The sequence below is a fragment of the Gastrolobium bilobum genome, unplaced genomic scaffold, assembly GCF_033153095.1.
Source record: "Gastrolobium bilobum isolate Gb01-03AN ecotype WA unplaced genomic scaffold, APGP_CSIRO_Gbil_v1 utg5528, whole genome shotgun sequence".
Classification (NCBI taxonomy): domain Eukaryota; kingdom Viridiplantae; phylum Streptophyta; class Magnoliopsida; order Fabales; family Fabaceae; genus Gastrolobium; species Gastrolobium bilobum.
The window spans coordinates 183750-204574 of NW_026896747.1; the positions used below are offsets into that span (position 1 = coordinate 183750).

Consider the following 20825-nt stretch of genomic DNA (forward strand, 5'->3'; position numbering starts at 1 on the left):
AATAAGGATGCTGCCACAAGATGTCCCAAAAACTGCATTTAGGACACATGAAGGACACTATGAATACTTGGTTATGCCATTTGGTTTGACAAATGCCCTAAGCACTTTTCAGGCAGTCATGAACCAGTTATTCAAACCTTTCCATCGAAGATTTATCATTGTATTCTTTGATGATATCTTGCTATATAGTAAAGCAATGGAAGAGCATGCTCAACACCTCAGTATTACACTTCAGTGCTTGCATCAGAATCGGTTTTTTGTCAAGCTAAGCAAGTGTGCTTTTGGTGTGGGGGAAATAGAGTATTTGGGCCACAAGGTGTCACACAATGAAGTACAAGCAGATGACAAGAAGATAGAAGCCATGATATCTTGGTCGGTGCCCAAAAATGTCAAGCAATTGAGGGGATTTTTGGGACTTACTGGATATTATAGAAGGTTTGTGAGACAATATGCTACAATAGCTGCACCTTTGACTGATTTACTAAAACAAGGAGCATTTGTTTGGTCTACAGCAACTCAAACAGCCTTTGATCAATTAAAACATGCCATGGTTCGTACACCTATTCTGAGTTTACCAGATTTCAAAGTCCAATTTGTGCTGGAAACAGATGCCTCCAATTCGGGTATAGGAGCTGTGCTGTTACAAATGGAGAAACCGATAGCTTTCTTTAGCAAAAGACTGGGTCCCAGGTTAACCATGGCATCCACGTATGTTAAAGAATTGTATGCCATAGTCGAATCAGTCAAGCGATGGAGACAGTATTTGTTAGGAGTTCATTTCACAATAAGGACAGATCACAAAAGCATCAAGGAGCTCTTGGGTCAAACAGTACAAACGCTAGAGCAGCAGAAGTATATGTGCAAACTTATGGGATACTCTTTTACAATTGAGTATAAACCAGGAAAGCTAAATGTGGTGGCTGATGGTCTTTCTAGAAGCTTGGAAGAGAAATCCGAATTGCATGCTGTTAGGATGGAACCTTCTTTCGAATTGTTTTCCCAAATACAGCAAGAAAATGCAGAGGACACCTATTTGCAAGCAATGCACCAACAGCTACAAGTTGATCCTAGTGTGGTACCTTTATTATCGATAAGGGATGGCATTCTTTTCCATAAACAACGGATTCTGCTCAGCTCCCAGTCCAAGTTAATTCCTCTCATCCTCTGTGAAGCTCATGACTCTTTCGTTGGAGGCCATGCTGGAGTGCTCAGGACTATGTTACAGATTTCTTCATCTTTTTATTGGGATAATATGAGGAAACATGTCAAAGAATATATACAACAATGCCAATTATGTCAGCAGATGAAAACTGCTACACATGCTCCATATGGTTTGTTGCAACCATTGCCTATTCCAGAGGGTGTGTTTGAAGACCTCACATTGGATTTTATTGTGGGATTGCCTCTTTCCAATGGTCTCACTACAATTCTGGTCACAGTGGATAGGCTTACCAAATATGCCTATTTTGGTGGTTTGCCAACCTCTTTTACAGCAGCTAAGGTGGCCCAATTGTTTTGTGAGTTGGTGGTTCGTAACCAAGGTTTTCCAAAGTCTTTAATTTCTGATCGTGATACCATATTTCTCAGCCAGTTTTGGAGGGCGATGTTCAAGTTTAGTGGCACAACTCTTAGGACCAGTACATCTTATCATCCACAAACGGATGGACAAATCGAGGTTACTAACATATATGTTGAACAGTACTTGCGCATTTTCTGTCATGAACAACCACAATCTTGGTCCAAGATGCTCGGCTGGGCACAATTCCACTACAATACAGCAACACACTCAGCTATTGGCTTTTCACCTTTTCAAGCTTTGTATGGTAAGAGCCCCATATTGATTCCTTTTTATCCTAGAGGTATGGTGCGGGTTGAAGCAGTTGATTACATGCTGGAACAGAGGAATAAAGTACTAGCTAGCCTTAAGAAGAATCTCCACCAAGCCAGAAATCGGATGAAGATCCAATCTGACAAACATAGGCGTGAGAAGATATTTCAAGAAGGAGATTTTGTATGGGTGAAACTTCAACCATATCGTCAGGTATCGGTGGAAAAGAGAAGCTGTCATAAACTTGCAAAACGGTTTTTTGGACCCTTCAAGATTATCAAAGTCATCAGTGAGGTGGCTTATAAACTCCAATTACTAGAAGGCAGCAAGATTCATTCCACCTTCCATGTGTCGATGCTGAAACCTTGGTTTGGCCCTCCACCAGATAAACCAGTATTCATGCCATCGTTTACGGTTGATCATAAGCCAGTGCAAGTACCAGTGGCAATTTTGAATACCAGACTTGTTTCTGGTCGAGGTCAGCAGTTGAAGGAGTTCTTGGTCCAATGGTCTGAAGCACCACCGGAAGATGCTTCATGGGAGCAAGAGGAATTTTTGCAGAAGGCATATCCAGAGCTTAACCTTGAGGACAAGGTTGTGGTTGAAGGGAGGGGGTATGTTACGGATACAAGTGATCATGTAAGAAGAGAAAGAGTCCCATCTTCTAGACTAAGGGACTATTATTGTTAGCAGGGGAAGGTGTACATAAACCTGTAAATATAGGAGACACGTGTAGGGTAACAAAAGAAGTAGAGAGAATACGTGGCAAATAAAGAAGAGTTAGTTAGTAGTTGGGGATTGTATAAAAGGCACTTGGAATGTAACAGAAAGGGATTGCTTGAATAATATTGAAATTCTTACCCATTTTCTCATTGTCGTTTTCGTTCTCTCTCCCTGTTGCTCAGGTAGATTGTAACATAACGTAATTTTAGAATTGTTGGAAATAAATTTATCTCTTGTAAAGAAGAAATAATATTTCCATAAAATAAATAAAATTAATTGTGAAATAAAATATAGTAGATATCATTGCACCACCCCAAAGTAGCATGACACAGAGGCATGCATTGTTATGGTGCGTGCACGCATGGGGATTTAAATAGTGAGTGACATTGTGTGTCAACTCATCTTCATTAAGAATTTTGCACAAGTTAATGCCTAACGTTTCCAACTCCATTTGAAAATGACAACATGTTCGTTCATATAATTGGAAGCACGGGCTTGAGAGACACGGATGCTGCATGATATAAAATTACTGATATTAAAAATTCATACTTCCTTTTTTATTTTATAAATTAATATGCGACCACATCAACGCCTTTGCAACAAGTTAACAAGTTGATTATCGATTATATTTATCTTGTTCCAGGTAATTCTCAATCATATGATTATTTTATACAAAATAAAATAACTATCTTGATTGGAGTGGGTTTAAAACACAATTTTGATGGTTTACGGCTGTTTTTCATTTTTTCTGTAAACTAAAACTGAAATTGACAACAGATAATGCTACGTGTTATAAAATTATTGATATAAAATTCCATACATACATTTCACTTTTGACGCAATGTATATTGTTTATTCTATATAAGATCACAGCAACGCCTTCACAAGTTTACATACATATCTTGCCTGATTTTTTGCACTAATTGCGTCTTTTTTGGGTATCTTTCACAATACTATTTATCTTGATGCAGCTAATATCAATAACAAGTTTATTACACGTTCCATACACGAAAAAAAAATGATTTGTTTATTTCGTAAAAGTTAATGTAAATTTTAAATAAATTTTATAAATAAAATTTTCTTGGATACAATTATTAAAGAAATAATTAAAAGATAAAATAGTAAGGGATTTGCAACTTAATATTGAATGATATCTATAATAGACTATAAGTGACTCCAAAAATCTGCAATAATAAATTCTTTGGAAGAGATTTCAAGGACATCTGTCTCTGTTTCTCAATTGCTCACCACTTTGCAGAAGATGGAAAATCAACTATTGAAAGAAGATTTAGGGAAAAAAAAGGAATATCAAAAGGTTTCATAAAATAATTTGGATTAAGAGACTAATATATATCATAATATGTAGTTTATAAAAAAAATAAAAATAAATTTCCTGATACATATAAATTACAAGAAGTAAGTGTAGACACATGAATAATAAAATTTTTAATGACAAACATAGTTTTAGATGTAGAATGTGTCTCTTCGCTTTTTTTTAGTTGAAGATGGTTTACCATAAATATATTTTATTAAACTTTTTTTTGTAATCAAAAAAAGGAATAAATATTTCCAAATTTCAGGTAATAAATGAATTATTGGATATTAATTACTGCAAAAAATTAACTTCAGAAGACGAAGAAGAAAAACAAACACAAAAAATTTAGATTATATTAAGAGTAAATACCATTTTTGATCCTCAGCAAATTTCATGATGCCCCTTTAAGTCCCTAGCAAATAAAAAGGCCCATCGTGGTCCCTAAGAAATTCAAAATTGACCCATTTAGTTGAAATTGTGGTCACTCACCAATTCAAAAAAGACCCATATTAGTCCTCAAAAGGACTAAAATGGGTCCATTTTGAATTTTTTAGGGACCACGATAGGCCTTTTTATTTGCTAAGGACTAAAACGGGCCTCGTGAAATTTGCTGAGGACCAAAAAAAGTATTTACTCTTATATTAAATATCATAAGGTCAAATAATTAATGTTCAACCTCATGTTAAACATTAGACAATCATCCACAATTGTTCAATCAAACAACAAATAAATATTAAGACATTATATATTTCCTAACTGTCTAATAATTCTCAAATATATAGTTCAACAACACTCAAAACAATGTTGATGCTATACAACTTCTTCCCCAGTAACTATGTCCATACACAACTTCCCTTTCTCCAGCAAGATGTCTCTGGCTTCAGCAATAGAACTAATAAATAAAAATTGTTGGGGTCATTATATTGTATTAATAATATAGAATATAAAAATAATATGTAGCAGAAAATTATAAACAAACAAATAATGGGTAAGTATTAACTCTTTCTCTATCTTAATTTTTTTGTTAGGACGGTTAACTGAACAATTAAAATCTTCTCCAGCAAGGTGTCTCCGGCTTCAGCAATAGAACTAATAAATAAAAATTGTTGGGGTCATTATATTGTATTAATAATATAGAATATGAAAATAATATGTAGTAGAAAATTAGGGTAAGTATTAACTCTTTCTCTATCTTAATTTTTTTGTTAGGACGGTTAACTGAACAATTAAAATCTTCTTCCTTGATGGCATCAGATTTTATAATCAACGGTGACAACAAAGTGAGGAAAACATCAGCAACTTCGGCACTATCACATGTTTTACTCTCATAATCTTGGTAAGACATTAAAATTGTATAAAATTATGAAACGTTATACAAATAATGTATAAACATTTAATTGATAAAATCTGATTTTAATTTAAAGATACTACAACTCTTTCCAAGTCTGCTGATACAACATTAATGTCCCAAGCATTATCGAATACTGCTTGATCTTGAAAATTAAAAATATTTGTAAAACCAATAAAAAGTACTAATACAATCAAATAACGTTTGAAAATGAAAACAACATATATTCAAGTAATAACAGACTTAAGGTATGGTGCGATATCGTTGCAACAAACTTTAAAAACTTGATATTTTGGCTCCATGTATGATTCCAAATTCTTCTTTTTCACATTTACTTTAAATAACATGGATTTATCATTAAGAACGTTAAGCTCTTTCGAAAAATGATTCAAATCACCATCATATATCAAAATGTTGTACAAAGTTAATTTAATTAATTAATGTTTCTTAAAGGAACCTCAATGAACAGAAAATGAGGAGGGATTAGAATTAGATCCTTTTGAAATGTTGCTCGCGTAAATCAGTAGCACTCATTCCTAACGAAGCAGCATAGTCTCTATCGAACAGAAGAAAACATGCAGAATTTGTGTTATCCACAACCCTCACTTGAATACTGAGTCTGTCAGACATTAACACTTGCTGTTTAGTTAAGCATCACAAAGGAATAAGTGAAATGCGTAGTATTTTGTCATTGAAATGTTAAGATTCAAAACATGATTTTACCACACACAAAAAGATTCAAAACACGTTGAGGACAATAACTTACTCTATATGATAATTATCCCAATGTTTATGGCAGTTCTTACAATACCATTTTTCAAAATCAGAAAAAAAAGGAATACGAACATTTATTACAGGACTTGTACCACAAGTTGTATTTCGATTCAATCAACTTTATAGTTCCAAAAGTAACACATGTCGTAACTTGATGTAAGAACCCGTACCGTTAATTAAAGAAGTTAATTAATTAATTATGAGAAATTAGGAAATAATTCCTTAATTGACCCTAATAATTATGAGATGGCTTAAATAATTATGGTAAGTGATTAATAATGCTAAAAGTTGCTTTTCGGACGAAAATTGCAGATACCGATTCTGCTACTCGGTATAAATATACCCATGAAGTATCCCAGAAAATTATAATTAGTGCATTAATATTCTTAGAATAATATATAGGACTTGTAAAACAAGTTTCAAGTTAAAATAATGAGAACTGGTGCCAGAACTGATACTGGCTATGGAAAAGCGCGTATCGGAAAGGTGCTGCTAAAAATAAAATACAAATATGATAAATCTTGGAAAAATGAGTAGGTTCAGAATCCTAAGTTTGAGATTAAATTGCTAAGCGTAGCAATTAACGCTAATACTGTGTGTTTAAGACTTAAACCTATATATATATATATATATATATATATATATATATATATATATATATATATATGCATTTTTGGCCTAAAACCCTAGGCCATACACTCAGAATACGTGACTTGGAGGCTGATCAGCTCCCTCCTACTGTTCCATTGCTTCCTCATCCTTTTTGAGAGCATTGTGACCCCTTTTCCTCCTTTTCTCTTCACTTATTTATACCTTGTGTGAATGAGAGGGATCATTGTGAGTGTGAAAGGGAGCTCTTTTCTGGTTTCTCAGCCTCTGTTTTTGGTTGTTGTGGGGCTAAGTTTCTTTGTTTGGGTGTTCGGAGCCATCTCCTTGATTGTGGGAGCTCCAAGGAGTGACCTTTGGTGAGAAAGAACCAACCTTTGGTGTGTCATTTTCGTTTGCCTTCAAGTCAGAACTGTAGAGGCAGTGTGGTGAGCTCCAAGAGCCATTGTTGCTCTGTTTGAACCTTGGGTAAGTGTTACCAACCTTTGATCACGAGTTTTAAAGGTAAAAGTGGAGTCTTTCTATGTTTAATAAGTTAATCAAGTAACCAACGTGATAACTGACCTAAATGGGTTTAAATTTGCATGCTTTAACATTTAGAAGTGTTAAAAATGGAACCTTTGGAGTGATATCTCGCGAAATGCTGAAACTGCATTCTATCGCGAAATATCCGGATATGATATCTGGATATAGATATCCGGATATGGATATCCGGATATCATATCCGGATATGGGCTTTGAGATATCCGAATATGCATATCCGGATATGATATCCAGATATGGGATATCCAGATATGTCCCCGACATATATTCGGATATTTTGGGAATTTCGAGACAGTGTCTGTACTGTTCATACAGAATTGTGTTTGGGGTTTCTGGACTCTAGATTGATGAAGTTGGACTTCTGTAATGACTTGTTAAGTCAAAATCTAAGTGATTAAGGGCTTGTGGCTTTGTGAGAAGCCTAAAGACATGAAACGTAAAGGAAATGCATTGTCTTTATGTCATATGCTTGTATGTTTGAATATTGATATGATTGCTGGTCCAAAACAGATTGTGATTCTGTTGTGTTTGGGCTTTGAGCTTGATTGGACTCTTGGCTTGGATTGTTAGCTTGCAAGGTAAGCTTTCGTGTCCTCGGTTTAGCCATTGTGTGGTTCCACCATACCCCATGGTGGAATGGTTTATATGCATGATGTGTTTACATGCTTTGATAATTGAAAATGTTGTTGAGCTTTATGTGCAATTCCTTATAATATGTATGTGTTGTTCCACTTAGACGGTTAGCCTAAGTATGTGGCGTCATACAAGACGGTGACACTGTGGGTGGGTGCAAGTGGCGTCTTGCACTAGTATGGGTAATAGACGTATTCCTTCATTTTTCTGGCCAGTAGATTAGTTATAACACACATGACATGATTATCTGCTGCATTGCACTGTTTTGGAACTTATTCTGTTTAACTGTTTTTGGAACTTATATTGCACATGTAAGTGAGCTTGGGGTGGAAGATCCTTGAGGACCCCTTGTCTTACCGAGATTTCTGTTTAGAGATCTCACCCCACGTTTGGGGCGCTTATTTCAGGTTCAGGTAATCCAGGGGTGAGACCTCTAGCAGCAGGAGGCCGGAGCTTAGTTGATTGATGTTTATCTGCTTATGTACGCTGACTATGCTTGAATGCTGGATTATGTCTGTAGCTTTTATGTCATTAGCTTTATGGATTACTGTGTTGAGACTCTGTTGGTTTCGTTGTCCATTTGGTGAGCATAGAGTTTGTCCATGCCACATTGACTTGACTTTATATTTTTAGATGCAAGTTGTATTAATGTATTAGGATGTTGTCTGGACTACGGGTTGTAGATCCGTGACTTAGATACTCACTTATTTATCTATTGAGGTATTTCAGTTAGCTGTCTTTTGCAATTTACATACAGGCGATGTTTTTATGAAATTGATTAAGTAATCAACTTGGCTAAGCTTAATGACGTCATAATTGAAAAGAAAAAGATATTACGCAATTTTAATTAAGCGTGGCTTAATACGATTACATGTTAACAAACCGGGTATACACGGGGTGTTACATTTTATGGTATCAGAGCAGGGCCTCTCTTCCAATACGGTGTGGTTCGAGGACGAACCAGGTGGAAGTTGGTGGGCATGTAACATTCCGAGCACTGACGAGGGCGGGGAGTGATTGCTGGTGCAAAGAGGCACGGATAAGGAGCGGCTCCTGACAGGCTTCCAGCAGGGGGTTACATGCATGAATGAATCGAATCGACACCCGAAAAAGAGGGATTCCAAAGACTGTGCAGGTATGGGACTGCACAGTTTGTGATAGCTTATAAGAATTAATTGGTACCACCTATACTAACAAGATGTATTTACTTTTCGGTAGCCCGGAACGGAAGAACTCCATAGTTAAGCGTGCTTGACTTGGAGCAATTATGGGATGTGTGCGAGTGAGGAAAAAGGACACTGAAAAGTCTCGTGTTAGTATGTGAGGATAGTTATTGATTCTTGAAGCGGCCGGACGTTACAAGTGGTATCAGAGCACTTTCTTGGGAAAAGCTTGTTTGTATTGCAATAACTTATGATTGTTTGTTGCGAGTCTGTCTTATGTGTTTCCTCCGTTGGGTTTTGCTATGATAATGCATGTGTGACCACATTGTGTGGGCCTGATCAACACATTCTTTGTGTAACTTGTGCGGAGTCATGGTAAATCCTAGGAGAAACCGCGAGACGAACGAGGATCAGTCAGATCCTGTCCTGACTGCATTGGCTGAGATGCAGGCGGCTAGGCTAGCCGATCAGGAGGCCACTAGATTGGCCAATGTGGCAATGATGGACGCCATTCGAGAGGCGAACCGAAAGGCCACAAAGGATGTCCTTGAGGCAAGCAGACTGGCGAACATGACCATGATGAGGGTCATGTTGGAGGAGATGCGGGATGGCCGCAATGAGGGTCAGTTCCCATCGCCACCACCTCCACTGCCACCACCGCCACCGCCACCGCCACCGTCACCGCCACCACCGCCACCTCCACCTAGTCTTCAGGATGACAGCCAGAGTCATGTTGAGGGCACTGGTCAACTCACTGGGGTGATGGAACCCTATGTGGAGCCTGCTGAAGACCGTGATGTGATTGATCGCCGGCTTAATGCTTTCCGCAAGCATAAGCCACCTTCCTTTGATAGGTCTTATGATCCTATTGCTGCGACGAGATGGCTACAGGCGCTGGATAAGATCTTCCGGGTCATGCAGTGTACTGATCCGCAGAATCTGATGTTCGCCACGTATATGCTGGAGGGCGATGCCCATGAGTGGTGGATGAACACCTCTCACGATTTTGAGATGCAGGGTCATGTTATGACCTGGCCATTCTTCGAGGATTCCTTTCTAGGTCGGTACTTCCCGTATGATGCGCAGGAGAGGAAGTAGGGAGAGTTTGACAGGTTGGTGCAGGGCTCGTTGTCTGTTGATGAGTACCTGGCAAAGTTTAATGAGCTGGTGAAATTTGCACACTTTTGGATGGCTATGCCTACTCCGACTTTCTTGGCTGCTAAGTTCTGTATGGGACCTAGCGAGGAGATAGTTGTTCCCCTTGCTGGAGCGGATTCGAGAGATTTTGGGACACTGGTACAGCAGTGTCGGGACATCGAGGATGTCTGTATTACGAGTAAGGCCAAGAGGGCCAAGATTGCTGAGACGAAGGGAACGAGTAGTTCCACTTCCTGGAAAGACAGGAAGTTTGCTGGAAAGGGAAAAGGGAAGCAGTTTGCGGCTAGGCAGGCGCCTGACCAGTTCAAGAGGACTTCTTCGCAGCAGGGAGGTTTTGCTAGGCCTCTTTCCACTCCTAGGTGTTCGTGTGCGGAAAGGAGCATGCAGGACGTTGTGCTACGGGTCAGCTGATCTGTTTTCTCTGTGGCAAAGAGGGCCACTACTCTAGAGATTGTCCGTCGTCGACGGCGAGAGCTGCAGCAGTTCAGGCAGTTCCACTACAGATGGTTCCCCTTCCACCTACTTCGGCACCTGCAGTGCCACCTGCTACCGGGCGTGTGTATACGTTGGATCGCTATAACACCTCACAATTCTAAATTATATATATTAAAATATTAAATGAGGATTAAAGGGAAAGATTAGTGAAAATCCTGAAAATTAGGCCAAAATACAAAGAAAGGGCAAAACGGTAATTAGCCAACACGCAACCCAAGGAAGATAAAAATTGAGTAGAAAGTCTCAGATGATAAAAATAACCCTGGAAATGGGTTCATAACGAAAAATTGAGTGGTTAGGCAAGTTTCAGAAAATTTAGTGAATAGTATTTTTACCAGGTAAAAATATCGCGGTATAGTTGGGAACAGTGACCATTGTGCCACTGTTCCCACTGTTATTTACCTAAATGCCACGCACCTGAACTTTTTTCCCAAACTGCCACGCGGGCTAGTTCGCTGGGAGTAGTAGCGAACTAGGCATGATGATGTGTCAGTAAGCTGTTGGTTCTCAAGTTCGCTTGTGTCAGCCGCGAACTTGGGTGATAAAAGCCTGCAACGTATTTTGAGTTCGCTGCCTACGCAAGCGACCTAGATGGAACGTGTTTGAACCCAGACAAGTTCGCTGGGGGCCAAGGCGACCTAGGTGCCACGTGGCAGTTCCCTCGAAGTCCGCTGCCTTTGTCAGCGAACTACTTGCCGACAGCTACAAGTCGCTGGGCCATAAAGCGAACTCTGTGTTATATAATTTAGACCCCCTTCCTCGATCAGTCATTCATTCTCTCGTTCATTTTCAAAAGAAATTTTTCCATTTCTGTGTGTGAATTCTATTTTCAGTACATAATGAGTGAGAATAACAATGATGTAATATGCCTTCTATATTACAATGGGAGAAGATATTTTGGACCGAATGGTCAAGTGTTTGAAGGAGATACGAAGATCTTCCGCATGAGTCCGCGTTGCAAATATAATGAGCTCAAGAAAATAATATACAAGAAGTTGAGATTACAACGAGGTCAATCCTTGTCTCGACTGATTGTTAGATGTGCTTCTGGTAACCCCGTGCAATGGGTTGCTGTGGAGGTGGTTGAGGATGAAGATGTGTCACTAGTAGTTGATGCATTTTGACAGCATGGAGAGTCCTCATACATCGAGTTATATGCGGAACTAAACAACGGTGGAGAGGTAAGCACTCAATGTTTCATCCCTACCAGTCACTCCATAGACATTAACAAAGAGCCGGAAGTAGATGCGGAAGATATGAATGTGTCACCCCCACCATCATCTCCCCCAATAACACAACCTTTAGATGTGATTCATGCCAATGAAGTAGATGATCCATCGGGGCGTACTGATAGTTCCGAGGAGGAGGTTGATGAAGGTCTAGTCCCTGACAGTGACTCGTCGGATACAGACGTTGATGGTGATTTCGAGTTGGATACGTCCACTGCTTTGGTTCAACCGATTCCATCACCGGGTATTATTGGTGCGCATGACCCACCACCTGCTGCAGGTTAGGTAGTTTACCATTTGAGTTTTAAGATAGTTTACTGTTTCAGTTTAATTATATTTTTATTTACTTAACGACATTTGAAATGTGTGTTAAAAAGCAGTGGATAATGTTCCATTTTGGTCAAAAATACCACATTACACGCACATTAACTGGGCACACCCCGATCAAGAGTGTGATGACATGCAAGGGGCACAAGTACCAAATTGGAAAATGGGTCAAGAGCTTTATAAGGACCAGCAATTTGAAAGCAAGCAGGATGTACAAATGGCCATCAAACAGTATTGTATGGCAAAAAATCGCACAACTGTCGTACTAAAAAGTGATACGCAAAGGCTGATAATGATTTGTCAAAATCACAATGATGGTTGTCCGTGGAGGATGCGAGCATATATGAAAAAAGGCGGTCATGAATGGATAATAGGCGTGTGGAACAACATCCATACGTGTGTATCTCAAACACTTTCACAAGATCACAAACAACTTAACTCTAGTTTCATTTGTGAATTGATCATAGGTAAGTCAACCATCTGGTAAATGTTTAAATTAATATTGTGAGTGTAACGCTAATACGTTGTTTGTCAAACCGCAGAAATGATACGTGAAGAGCCTAGTGTTAAAATTGGGTTAATACAGGAGAGGATTGCATCAAGTCTAGGATTTCATATATCATACCGAAAAGCCTGGAAATCAAAGCAGAAGGCAATTGTGAGGGTATTTGGGGATTGGGCTGAGTCGTACGCGTTTCTGCCAAGATGGTTGGATTATATGTTATTGTTTTCTCCTGGGTCTGCCTATAAACCGAATGTGAATGAACATAGGATTGATGGTCGGCTCGATGGTTCGCACAAGGTGTTTAAAAGGGTTTTTTGGACATTCAAACAGTGTTGTGATGCCTTTAATTATTGCAAGCCTATGCTCCAAATCGATGGGACACATTTGTATGGAAAATACCGCGGAACGCTAATGATCGCTACAGCTGTTGACAGTAACAATTATGTCCTGCCTGTAGCGTTTGCTGTTGTTAGTTGTGAGAATATTGACAATTGGTCCTGGTTTTTGGCCATGTTACGGATCCATGTGACTCAGAAAGATGGAATATGCCTTATTTCTGATCGACATGCAGGTATATTGGCAGCCGTCAATAATGTTGCGCTAGGGTGGCAACCACCCAAAGCGTACCATGTTTTTTGCGTGATACATCTGGCAAGCAATTTCAATCATAAGTTCAAAAACATCATGTTGAAGAAGCAGTTAAAGAAGTTAGGTATGGATGTCACTAGAATTTTATTAATTTGTTACAATGATCGTATGACGCTGATGTTATTAGTTATTAACAATTATGTGTTGTCATGTACAGGCTACACTACATCGCGATTGGATTTTGACGCTGGTTTGGAAAAATTTAAAGAATCAAGCCCACAGATAGCAGCATGGATTGATCGAATTCCGAAGGAAAAATGGAGTATATCATACGATGCTGAAGGAAGGCGATTTGGCCATATGACTACAAACTTGTCGGAGTGTGTTAACAAGGTTCTTAAAGGTGCTAGAAACTTACCAATCACGTCTTTGGTGCGCATCACGTACGCTAGGCTTAACGAATATTTTTTGGCCCACGGGCAGGAGGCTCGGGAAGAGATGGACAAAGGTAATCGTTTCGCCAAAGTGTTCTGGGTTGAATATGTTAAAAACCAACAAAATGCTGCAACACACTTTGTTACATCGTATGACAGACAAAAAACACGATTTGAAGTTCAAGAGTCTTACAATCAAAGAACTCATAGAGGAGGAAAGAAATGGTGGGTTTCATTACAGGATCGTGCCTGTCAATGTGGTGAGTTTACTGCTTTTAGGTACCCATGTAGTCATGTGATTGCTGCGTGCAAATCAGTAAATCATGACCCCTTACAATACATTGATCCTGCATATAGTGCGTCATATCAATGCCAGGTATATTCCGGGCAATGGTATCCAATTGGTAATGAAGACTTCATCCCACCCAGCCAAGGCCCAACAATTCTCCCGGATGTGTCACTTAGACGTAAAAAAGGCAGGCCGCGAAGTACCCGAATCCGTAATGAAATGGATCAGCGCGAGGGTGTGAGCCAGCAGGTAAGATGTGGTTATTGTAGGGTTGTTGGCCATGACAGACGTCGTTGTCCATCTCGCTTGCAAGGCAATTAAATGTTGCGTGAAACAAACTTGTCGAAACGTTGGTTACCCTCTTTTGCCTGTGTGTTGTCACACGTTTTTTTGTTTCGTTTTATAATTATGCCTGCTTTTATTTGATTATGGGTTGTCGTTAGTCGTGATGTTTATTGAATGTAATATGTTAATTAATATGATCATCGTGTGCTTACTGGTTTCATAATTTTCTTTTCGGATAGTTAACTAGGGATAGCACATAACACCACATGAATCTAACAATAACATAATAGTCAGCATACAGTAATAAATGGAAATCAAAGGATGGAGTCCAAAACAGATCATTTACATACATATGAATGCTCTGATAAAATAAAAAGTCCTATGATAAAACAACAAATCACTGCTGTCGCGGCCGCCCATGATACTTGGCACAACGTGCCTGGTTATGCTCATATGGTGACAAGAAACAGCGCTCCCTGGCCTGTCTATCTGGATTACGCCTGACCACGTCTTCACCGTCTCCTCCGGGTGCAACGTCTGCTTCCGCTCCTGGGTCTGCATCAATATCGTCCACAGTACCCGCAATGTCCTCCTGCGCAAGCAAACCTGTAGGACCAGATGAGGGTGACTGAAAGAAGTCAGCCGAAAATGCCTCCGGTGTGGCCATGACGGCAGGGGAATCGAATGTGGGTAAGCTGGGGCATAAAACTGACCGGCTGGACGGGGGGAAGAGACTGCACAAGCACAGGCCTATCAGCCATAGTGGGAGCCTGATGATGCAGTGGCAGTCCCTCGTGGCGTGCACGCTGGCTAACACGCGGATGACGAGGCGGTTCCACTGTCTGCACCACTGCCGGCGGAGGTGCAGCCTCTCCAGGCGCTGTCAGTCTGCCAAACTCATCGAATGCGGACATCATCTGAAGGGTCTCATCGTATATCTGGCGATATGTGAATGCTCCTTGGGCCTCGTCTGATGCCATATGCAGAACAGTCTCCATGCGATCACTCTGTGAAGCGAATATAATGTTAATTGTATGATGTCATTACAAAAAAAAAATACAAAATGTAACAATATTAATGACAAGGGCTAAAATTAACGTACCACATGAGAACGAATGGCCGATCTCTGCATCATCCATCTACGCGTATGCTGAAAATACCACTGCATGTACGTGCTGTTGAGAGACAGATGACCTTCTCCCTGCAAGGGTTGTAGACCCTGCACAATGAGGGCATCCCTGGAATGCCACTGCGCTATATAAAGTCCATGACGGTCCCTCCAGTCAACATCACCCTTACCAGTCAGGGTGATGGTCAGCAGCTCTGAACTCATGAAAGGATCGCTCGGTATCGGCTGCCTAAAATGAAATTGCCTCAGCACTCTATCCGGCTGCTGGTAGACAACAATCTGGTAGTGTATGAGTGGGCATACAGCTAACCATCTGCGTGACTCCTCGGACGAGGGGGGATGCCCAACGAATCCGTCGTATGGCCTCCACTGTATCCTGCGGGTAAGCATAACGTCAATGTGATGACGATATCGTCTGATGTGGGAGTAACGACGTCGTATGGACACATATTCATTAAACCTGCAAAACAATAACACAATAAAAATTACTAATTAACGTAACAGATAGTGAAAATGAAGACAAACAAAAAAACCAGACATACCTTGCTCCAAAAATAGCATCTGGATCGGTGATCGCTGGGATTCCTGGGGAGATAGTAGGGAAACGTGTCCATGCCCACAATTGTAGTAACAGAGTACAGCCACCCATATCCGATCGTCCTGGGTCAGTAACCTTGCACAACTCCCTGTACAAAGTAGCCAGGACAGTGGAACCCCAAGAATACGTCCTAGTCCTCTGAAAATCATCCAAAAATAGGAGATACCGCGCATGGACGAAACTAGATGCAGTCTCAACGAAGAGGCAACCACCTATAATGCGCAAAATCAATGCACGTGTGTATCGCATACGGTCAACTTCATTGCCAGACCATTCATGCCAATTTAGATACCGTTCCCTCAGAAATGTAAGCGAAATTTGGTTTTTATATAAGTCGCGCGACCGACCCGGCCGAACGCCCAAAAAACCTCCCACCATCTGGGAGAAGGGATGACCTCCAACGCGGCCAGATACAACCTCTCCATCTGTAGGCAGTCCAAGCAGATGGTGGACATCCTCCAGAGTAATCGTCACCTCACCCATGGACATATGGAATGTGCGCGTCTCAGGACGCCATCTCTCCACAAGGGCCGAAATGAGATGGTGGTCAATCTGACAATAAAAAATTATTTTACATTTTATCACAATTGATTAACTATACAACATGTAATTTTTTTATTTATCTACTCTATGTATCACCAAACTCATGGTTGCGCAGACGCGCAATGTGATAAAACCCTGCCTGCTGCAGGTAAGGATGGATCTCCTCGGGTATATTTAAATGATCCCATGAAGCAGCGTGTCTGACGTTCAGTACACGATCATCTGAATTTGCGTCACCAGATCTGTTCCATACGTACGTCGAAATGTGTTTCTCCTGCAACGTCAGGAGAGACGGCACCAATGGACCAGGGTCAATGAAGGTCTGGTGCGGGTCCTGTTGCGGGTTCTGTTGCTCCATGAATCTATTTACAAATAATAAATACAAAATTGATTAATAAATATATTAATTTTAAAGTTCAATTAATTATTCTATACTCCATAATTAATTACTAATAAAGAAATACTAAAATTAAATACTAATTACTAAAAAATAATTAAATAAACACAAACATTGTGGTAAAAAGACTTTGTCACATTTATTTGTCAACCCTAAAACACGCTAATTTTATTTAATTCGGTTATTTTAATTATTGCATAATCTAAATTTTAGTAAATACAAAATCTAACAAAATTAAAATAATTCTTTTCTAACCTAGATGCCAAGACTATAAATAATATCAAACAATTAATATTATTAAATTATACATTAATAAAAAGTACTACACCTAATAACATTAACATACATATTATATAAGTCAATGTTCAAAGTTAACACCAATTATTTTTCAATCCTACAAATAAATTATTTTATTTAATTCAATATTATTATTTATTGCATAATTAACAACTTATTAACTACATAAATAGACACATTAACATATAAAAATATAACCTGACTAAATCCTATTAATAAAAAATGCATATAAAATAATTTATTAAATAGATTAATTAAACTATAAAATATTTAACTACTTAAATTAACATGCAATTACTAAACTATTAATATTAGAATAATTCAAATAATAAAATAAATAATATGTCATCTAACCTAATGTGTCATAACATTAATCATAAAAATTATCTTACCCTAAAATCTATAAATAAATAACGCATATAAAACAATTTATTACATACATTAATTAAACAATATGTTATTTAACTACTAACATTAAAATGTAATTACTAAGCTACTAATATTAAACTAATTAAAATAATAAAACAATTAAATTAAATAGATTAATTAAATTATAAAATATTTAACTACTTAAATTAACATGCAATTACTAAACTATTAATATTAGAATAATTCAAATAATAAAATAAATAATATGTCATCTAACCTAATGTGTCATAACATTAATCATCAAAATTATCTTCTTCTAAAACCTATAAATGAATAACGCATATAAAACAATTTATTACATACATTAATTAAACAATATGTTATTTAACTACTAACATTAAAATGTAATTACTAAACTACTAATATTAAACTAATTAAAATAATAAAACAATTAAAATGTCATCTAACCTAATATTTTATGTTACATATAATATATTAAACAACAACTAATTAACAATAAACAAAAAATAAAAATTAATCAAATGATACATCACTAACCTCAAATGAAGACTTAAGACCAAATGTGAGAGCAAGGAAATTAAGAGAGAGAGAGAGAAAGAAAATGGGGAGATGCGTATGAAAGGGAGGGGGGTGTTTATATAGGGTGAAAATGTAGTCGTTGGGCACAGGTCGCCTGCGTGGGCAGCGACCTCGCTCATGCACGCCACGCGGCCTGGCTGGTCAGGCATTAATTGCAACAGAGGTCGCCTGCGTCAGTCGCGACCTCTCTTGCATGCACGCCACGTGGCCTGGCTGGTCAGGCATTAATTGCAACAGAGGTCGCCTGCGTCAGTCGCGAACTCTAACACCACCAGGAAGCTGACAGCTCAGCATTACGAGGTCGCTACTACTCCCAGCGAACTAGCCCGCGTGGCAGTTTGGGAAAAAAGTTCAGGTGCGTGGCATTTAGGTAAATAACAGTGGGAACAGTGGCACAATGGGCACTGTTCCGTACAGTTGCACCCTGGAAATGGATTAAATGACTTGTTTAAGTGGTATTTCGTCTTATTAGAGCCTGCGTGGCAATCCAAGTCACTTAAGCTTTTTTTTCTTGCACCTTCTCTCTCTAAACAGCAGCCCCTTCTTCGTGGAACAACCCCAAAACGCAGCCACCATGGCCAAGCAAGTTTGAATTTTCTTTTCCTTATAACTCCACCAAATCCTAACCAAATCCAACAAAGTTTAACTTGAATTTTGTTGGAAATCATATTCTAAAGCCATTGGTGGTACCCTTGAACCTTGAAAACCACTAGAAAGTGAGATATTTCCTCCCCAAGGCCGCGGCTTAAGTTGTTAGATTTGTGTTCATGGAGCTTCTAGGTGCTCCAATGGTGGAGTATGTTTAGGAGGAGCCTTGTGCCTTGCATTTGGGTGAGTTTCCTTGTATTTAAACGATTGATTTATGTGATTTGATTTATGAACCCTAAAGAGGGCTTAGTTGATTGATGTGTTTAGAGAGCTCAATTGGAAAAATGTTTGTACATGAATGTGTCTTAGAATAATGTGTATTACCATAAATGCAATAAAAATAATTAAGGAAAAATGTGTATTTTTAACTTAGAGAAATTTTAGGTTATCATGACTTTGGATTTTGAAATTGTGTTAGGATTGGATTGGTGAGTTGTTGCATGATTGGATGTTGATATAATGAGATTGTATGAGGTGTAGAGTGGTTAAAATGGAGTGAAGATCCGTTGGAATTGTTTAGGCCACAATCCGGCCATTTAGAGAATTGTAGGGAATTGATGTTGTTTGCATGGCTTGGATGATGTATCATGTATTAAATGGTATTTAGATGGATTGTGTGGTAGTTGGAAAGTGGAAGAATCAATGAAAAATAATTGAGGGTGTTAAATGCCTTAAAGGATCCTAGAGGAAAATATTAAGCAAAACGACGTTTAAAAGACGTAAAATAAAAAATGGCACTTGATATGGTCTTTTAGCAACCTATGAATGCCTAAGAAAATGAGAAAGAAAATTTAGAAAATTAAAGCTCAAAATTACACATGTTTGGCCGAACCTACAAGGGTGTAGGGGAGGTTTTTGACATTTTTCGCGTTTTGATAGAATTGTCGTGTACTGACGATTCATACATGGTTATTGTAGGTTGTTGTATGCTGATTTGAACCCCGAACCGTGAGTCGGTGGATTTCCCTTGGTCCTGGACCAAGTGGGAGTGAAGTAAGTGATTGGAATCATGCTTGTATAGTTGGTAACTTGCATGTATTCTTATGAATTTTAAGTAATTGGGAATGTCCTCGGTGTAGGCATTTCTACTGTATAAAGAGCTCAGAGAAGTATACGGCTGTGGAGCTAAGTGGAGAGGCTTATTAAGGTAACCTCTTGGTATTCGGGCTTAACCCCCTTGTGTGTTCCACCATGCCCGTTGAGGGTGATGGTAGGAAATGTATATGAGAAATGTAGAATGACATGAGCATGCATTGAGTATTTGTGAGGGTACATATGTACTGAGTCTCTGGCCAGTAGACATTTTTTGCCTTCGGGCGTTTCAGACTTCCACTGGATAGGTCTCCGAGAGGGAGTTCCAGTTGACCCAGGGTCGTGGTGTGTGATCCGGATAAAAGCACACTAGGAAGTCTCAGGTGTATGCGGATGGGAGGGGTACATTGGTTAGTTGTTCTTGAAACACGCCTTGGATGAGACCCGTAGGCTTATATGCCGAGGAAGTTGCGTGGTATTGGTAGCTACCATTCCCGCTTCGTCGTATTTTGTATTCCTATATTCCACAGTTTCTCTAAATCCCTTGCTTTATCCCGTTTTCAAAAGTGGTTATTTTATATTATTTATATGCATCGAAGTGAACCATTGGGCGGAGTTTTCTCCAGAACCTCTGGGTTACTGAGATATATTCGTATATCTCACCCTGTCTTGGAGGCTTTATTTCAGGAGGTAGCAGTGGCACGGGAGCGACGAGCAAAAAGCCCGTAGGATGAGTCATTGGAGGACTTGCACTTTTGCATTTTGATGGCCATTTGGCCTAGGCTAGACTTAGGGCATGAACATCCCATATGTATGTAGGATGAGTTTCATAGTTATATTTGTTCATGTCATTTTGCTTAAGTCTAGTTGTATATGTCTTTTAAGCTTTATGTTTCATCTTCGTAGATGCCGGCAGTTGTGCTGATATTATCCTTTGGGACGCTTTCAAAAGGATGAATTTAGATGAAG

At 39.0% G+C, this 20825-nt stretch overlaps 2 protein-coding genes across 2 annotated transcripts; one reads left to right on the forward strand and one right to left on the reverse strand.

The window, feature by feature from the left end:
• The first annotated feature begins 11842 nt into the window (after positions 1 to 11842).
• On the forward strand, positions 11843 to 14279 carry LOC133301815 (uncharacterized). The gene is made up of 3 exons (XM_061501508.1): positions 11843 to 12095; positions 12685 to 13359; positions 13453 to 14279. The coding sequence occupies exons 1-3, from the start codon at positions 11843 to 11845 to the stop codon at positions 14277 to 14279; spliced, it is 1755 nt and encodes a 584-aa protein (XP_061357492.1).
• Positions 14280 to 14640: 361 nt separating this feature from the next.
• LOC133301816 (serine/threonine-protein phosphatase 7 long form homolog) lies at positions 14641 to 16453 on the reverse strand. The gene is made up of 4 exons (XM_061501509.1): positions 15915 to 16453; positions 15346 to 15832; positions 14957 to 15250; positions 14641 to 14871 (listed from the first exon to the last, which is right to left on the reverse strand). The coding sequence occupies exons 1-4, from the start codon at positions 16451 to 16453 to the stop codon at positions 14641 to 14643; spliced, it is 1551 nt and encodes a 516-aa protein (XP_061357493.1).
• Between the last annotated feature and the right edge of the window lie 4372 nt (positions 16454 to 20825).

Bases quoted from the DNA above. Each gene is read 5' to 3' on its own strand.
- LOC133301815 (XM_061501508.1), top strand. From the start codon at position 11,843: ATGAATGTGTCACCCCCACCATCATCTCCCCCAATAACACAACCTTTA. The intron at 12,096-12,684 runs GTTAGGTAGTTT...GTCAAACCGCAG, and splicing joins TGACCCACCACCTGCTGCAG to AAATGATACGTGAAGAGCCT. The intron at 13,360-13,452 runs GTATGGATGTCA...TGTCATGTACAG, and splicing joins GAAGCAGTTAAAGAAGTTAG to GCTACACTACATCGCGATTG.
- LOC133301816 (XM_061501509.1), bottom strand. From the start codon at position 16,453: ATGGGTGAGGTGACGATTACTCTGGAGGATGTCCACCATCTGCTTGGA. The intron at 15,251-15,345 runs GTACGTTAATTT...TTCGCTTCACAG, and splicing joins CGGCCATTCGTTCTCATGTG to AGTGATCGCATGGAGACTGT. The intron at 14,872-14,956 runs GTCAGTTTTATG...GACTTCTTTCAG, and splicing joins CTCTTCCCCCCGTCCAGCCG to TCACCCTCATCTGGTCCTAC.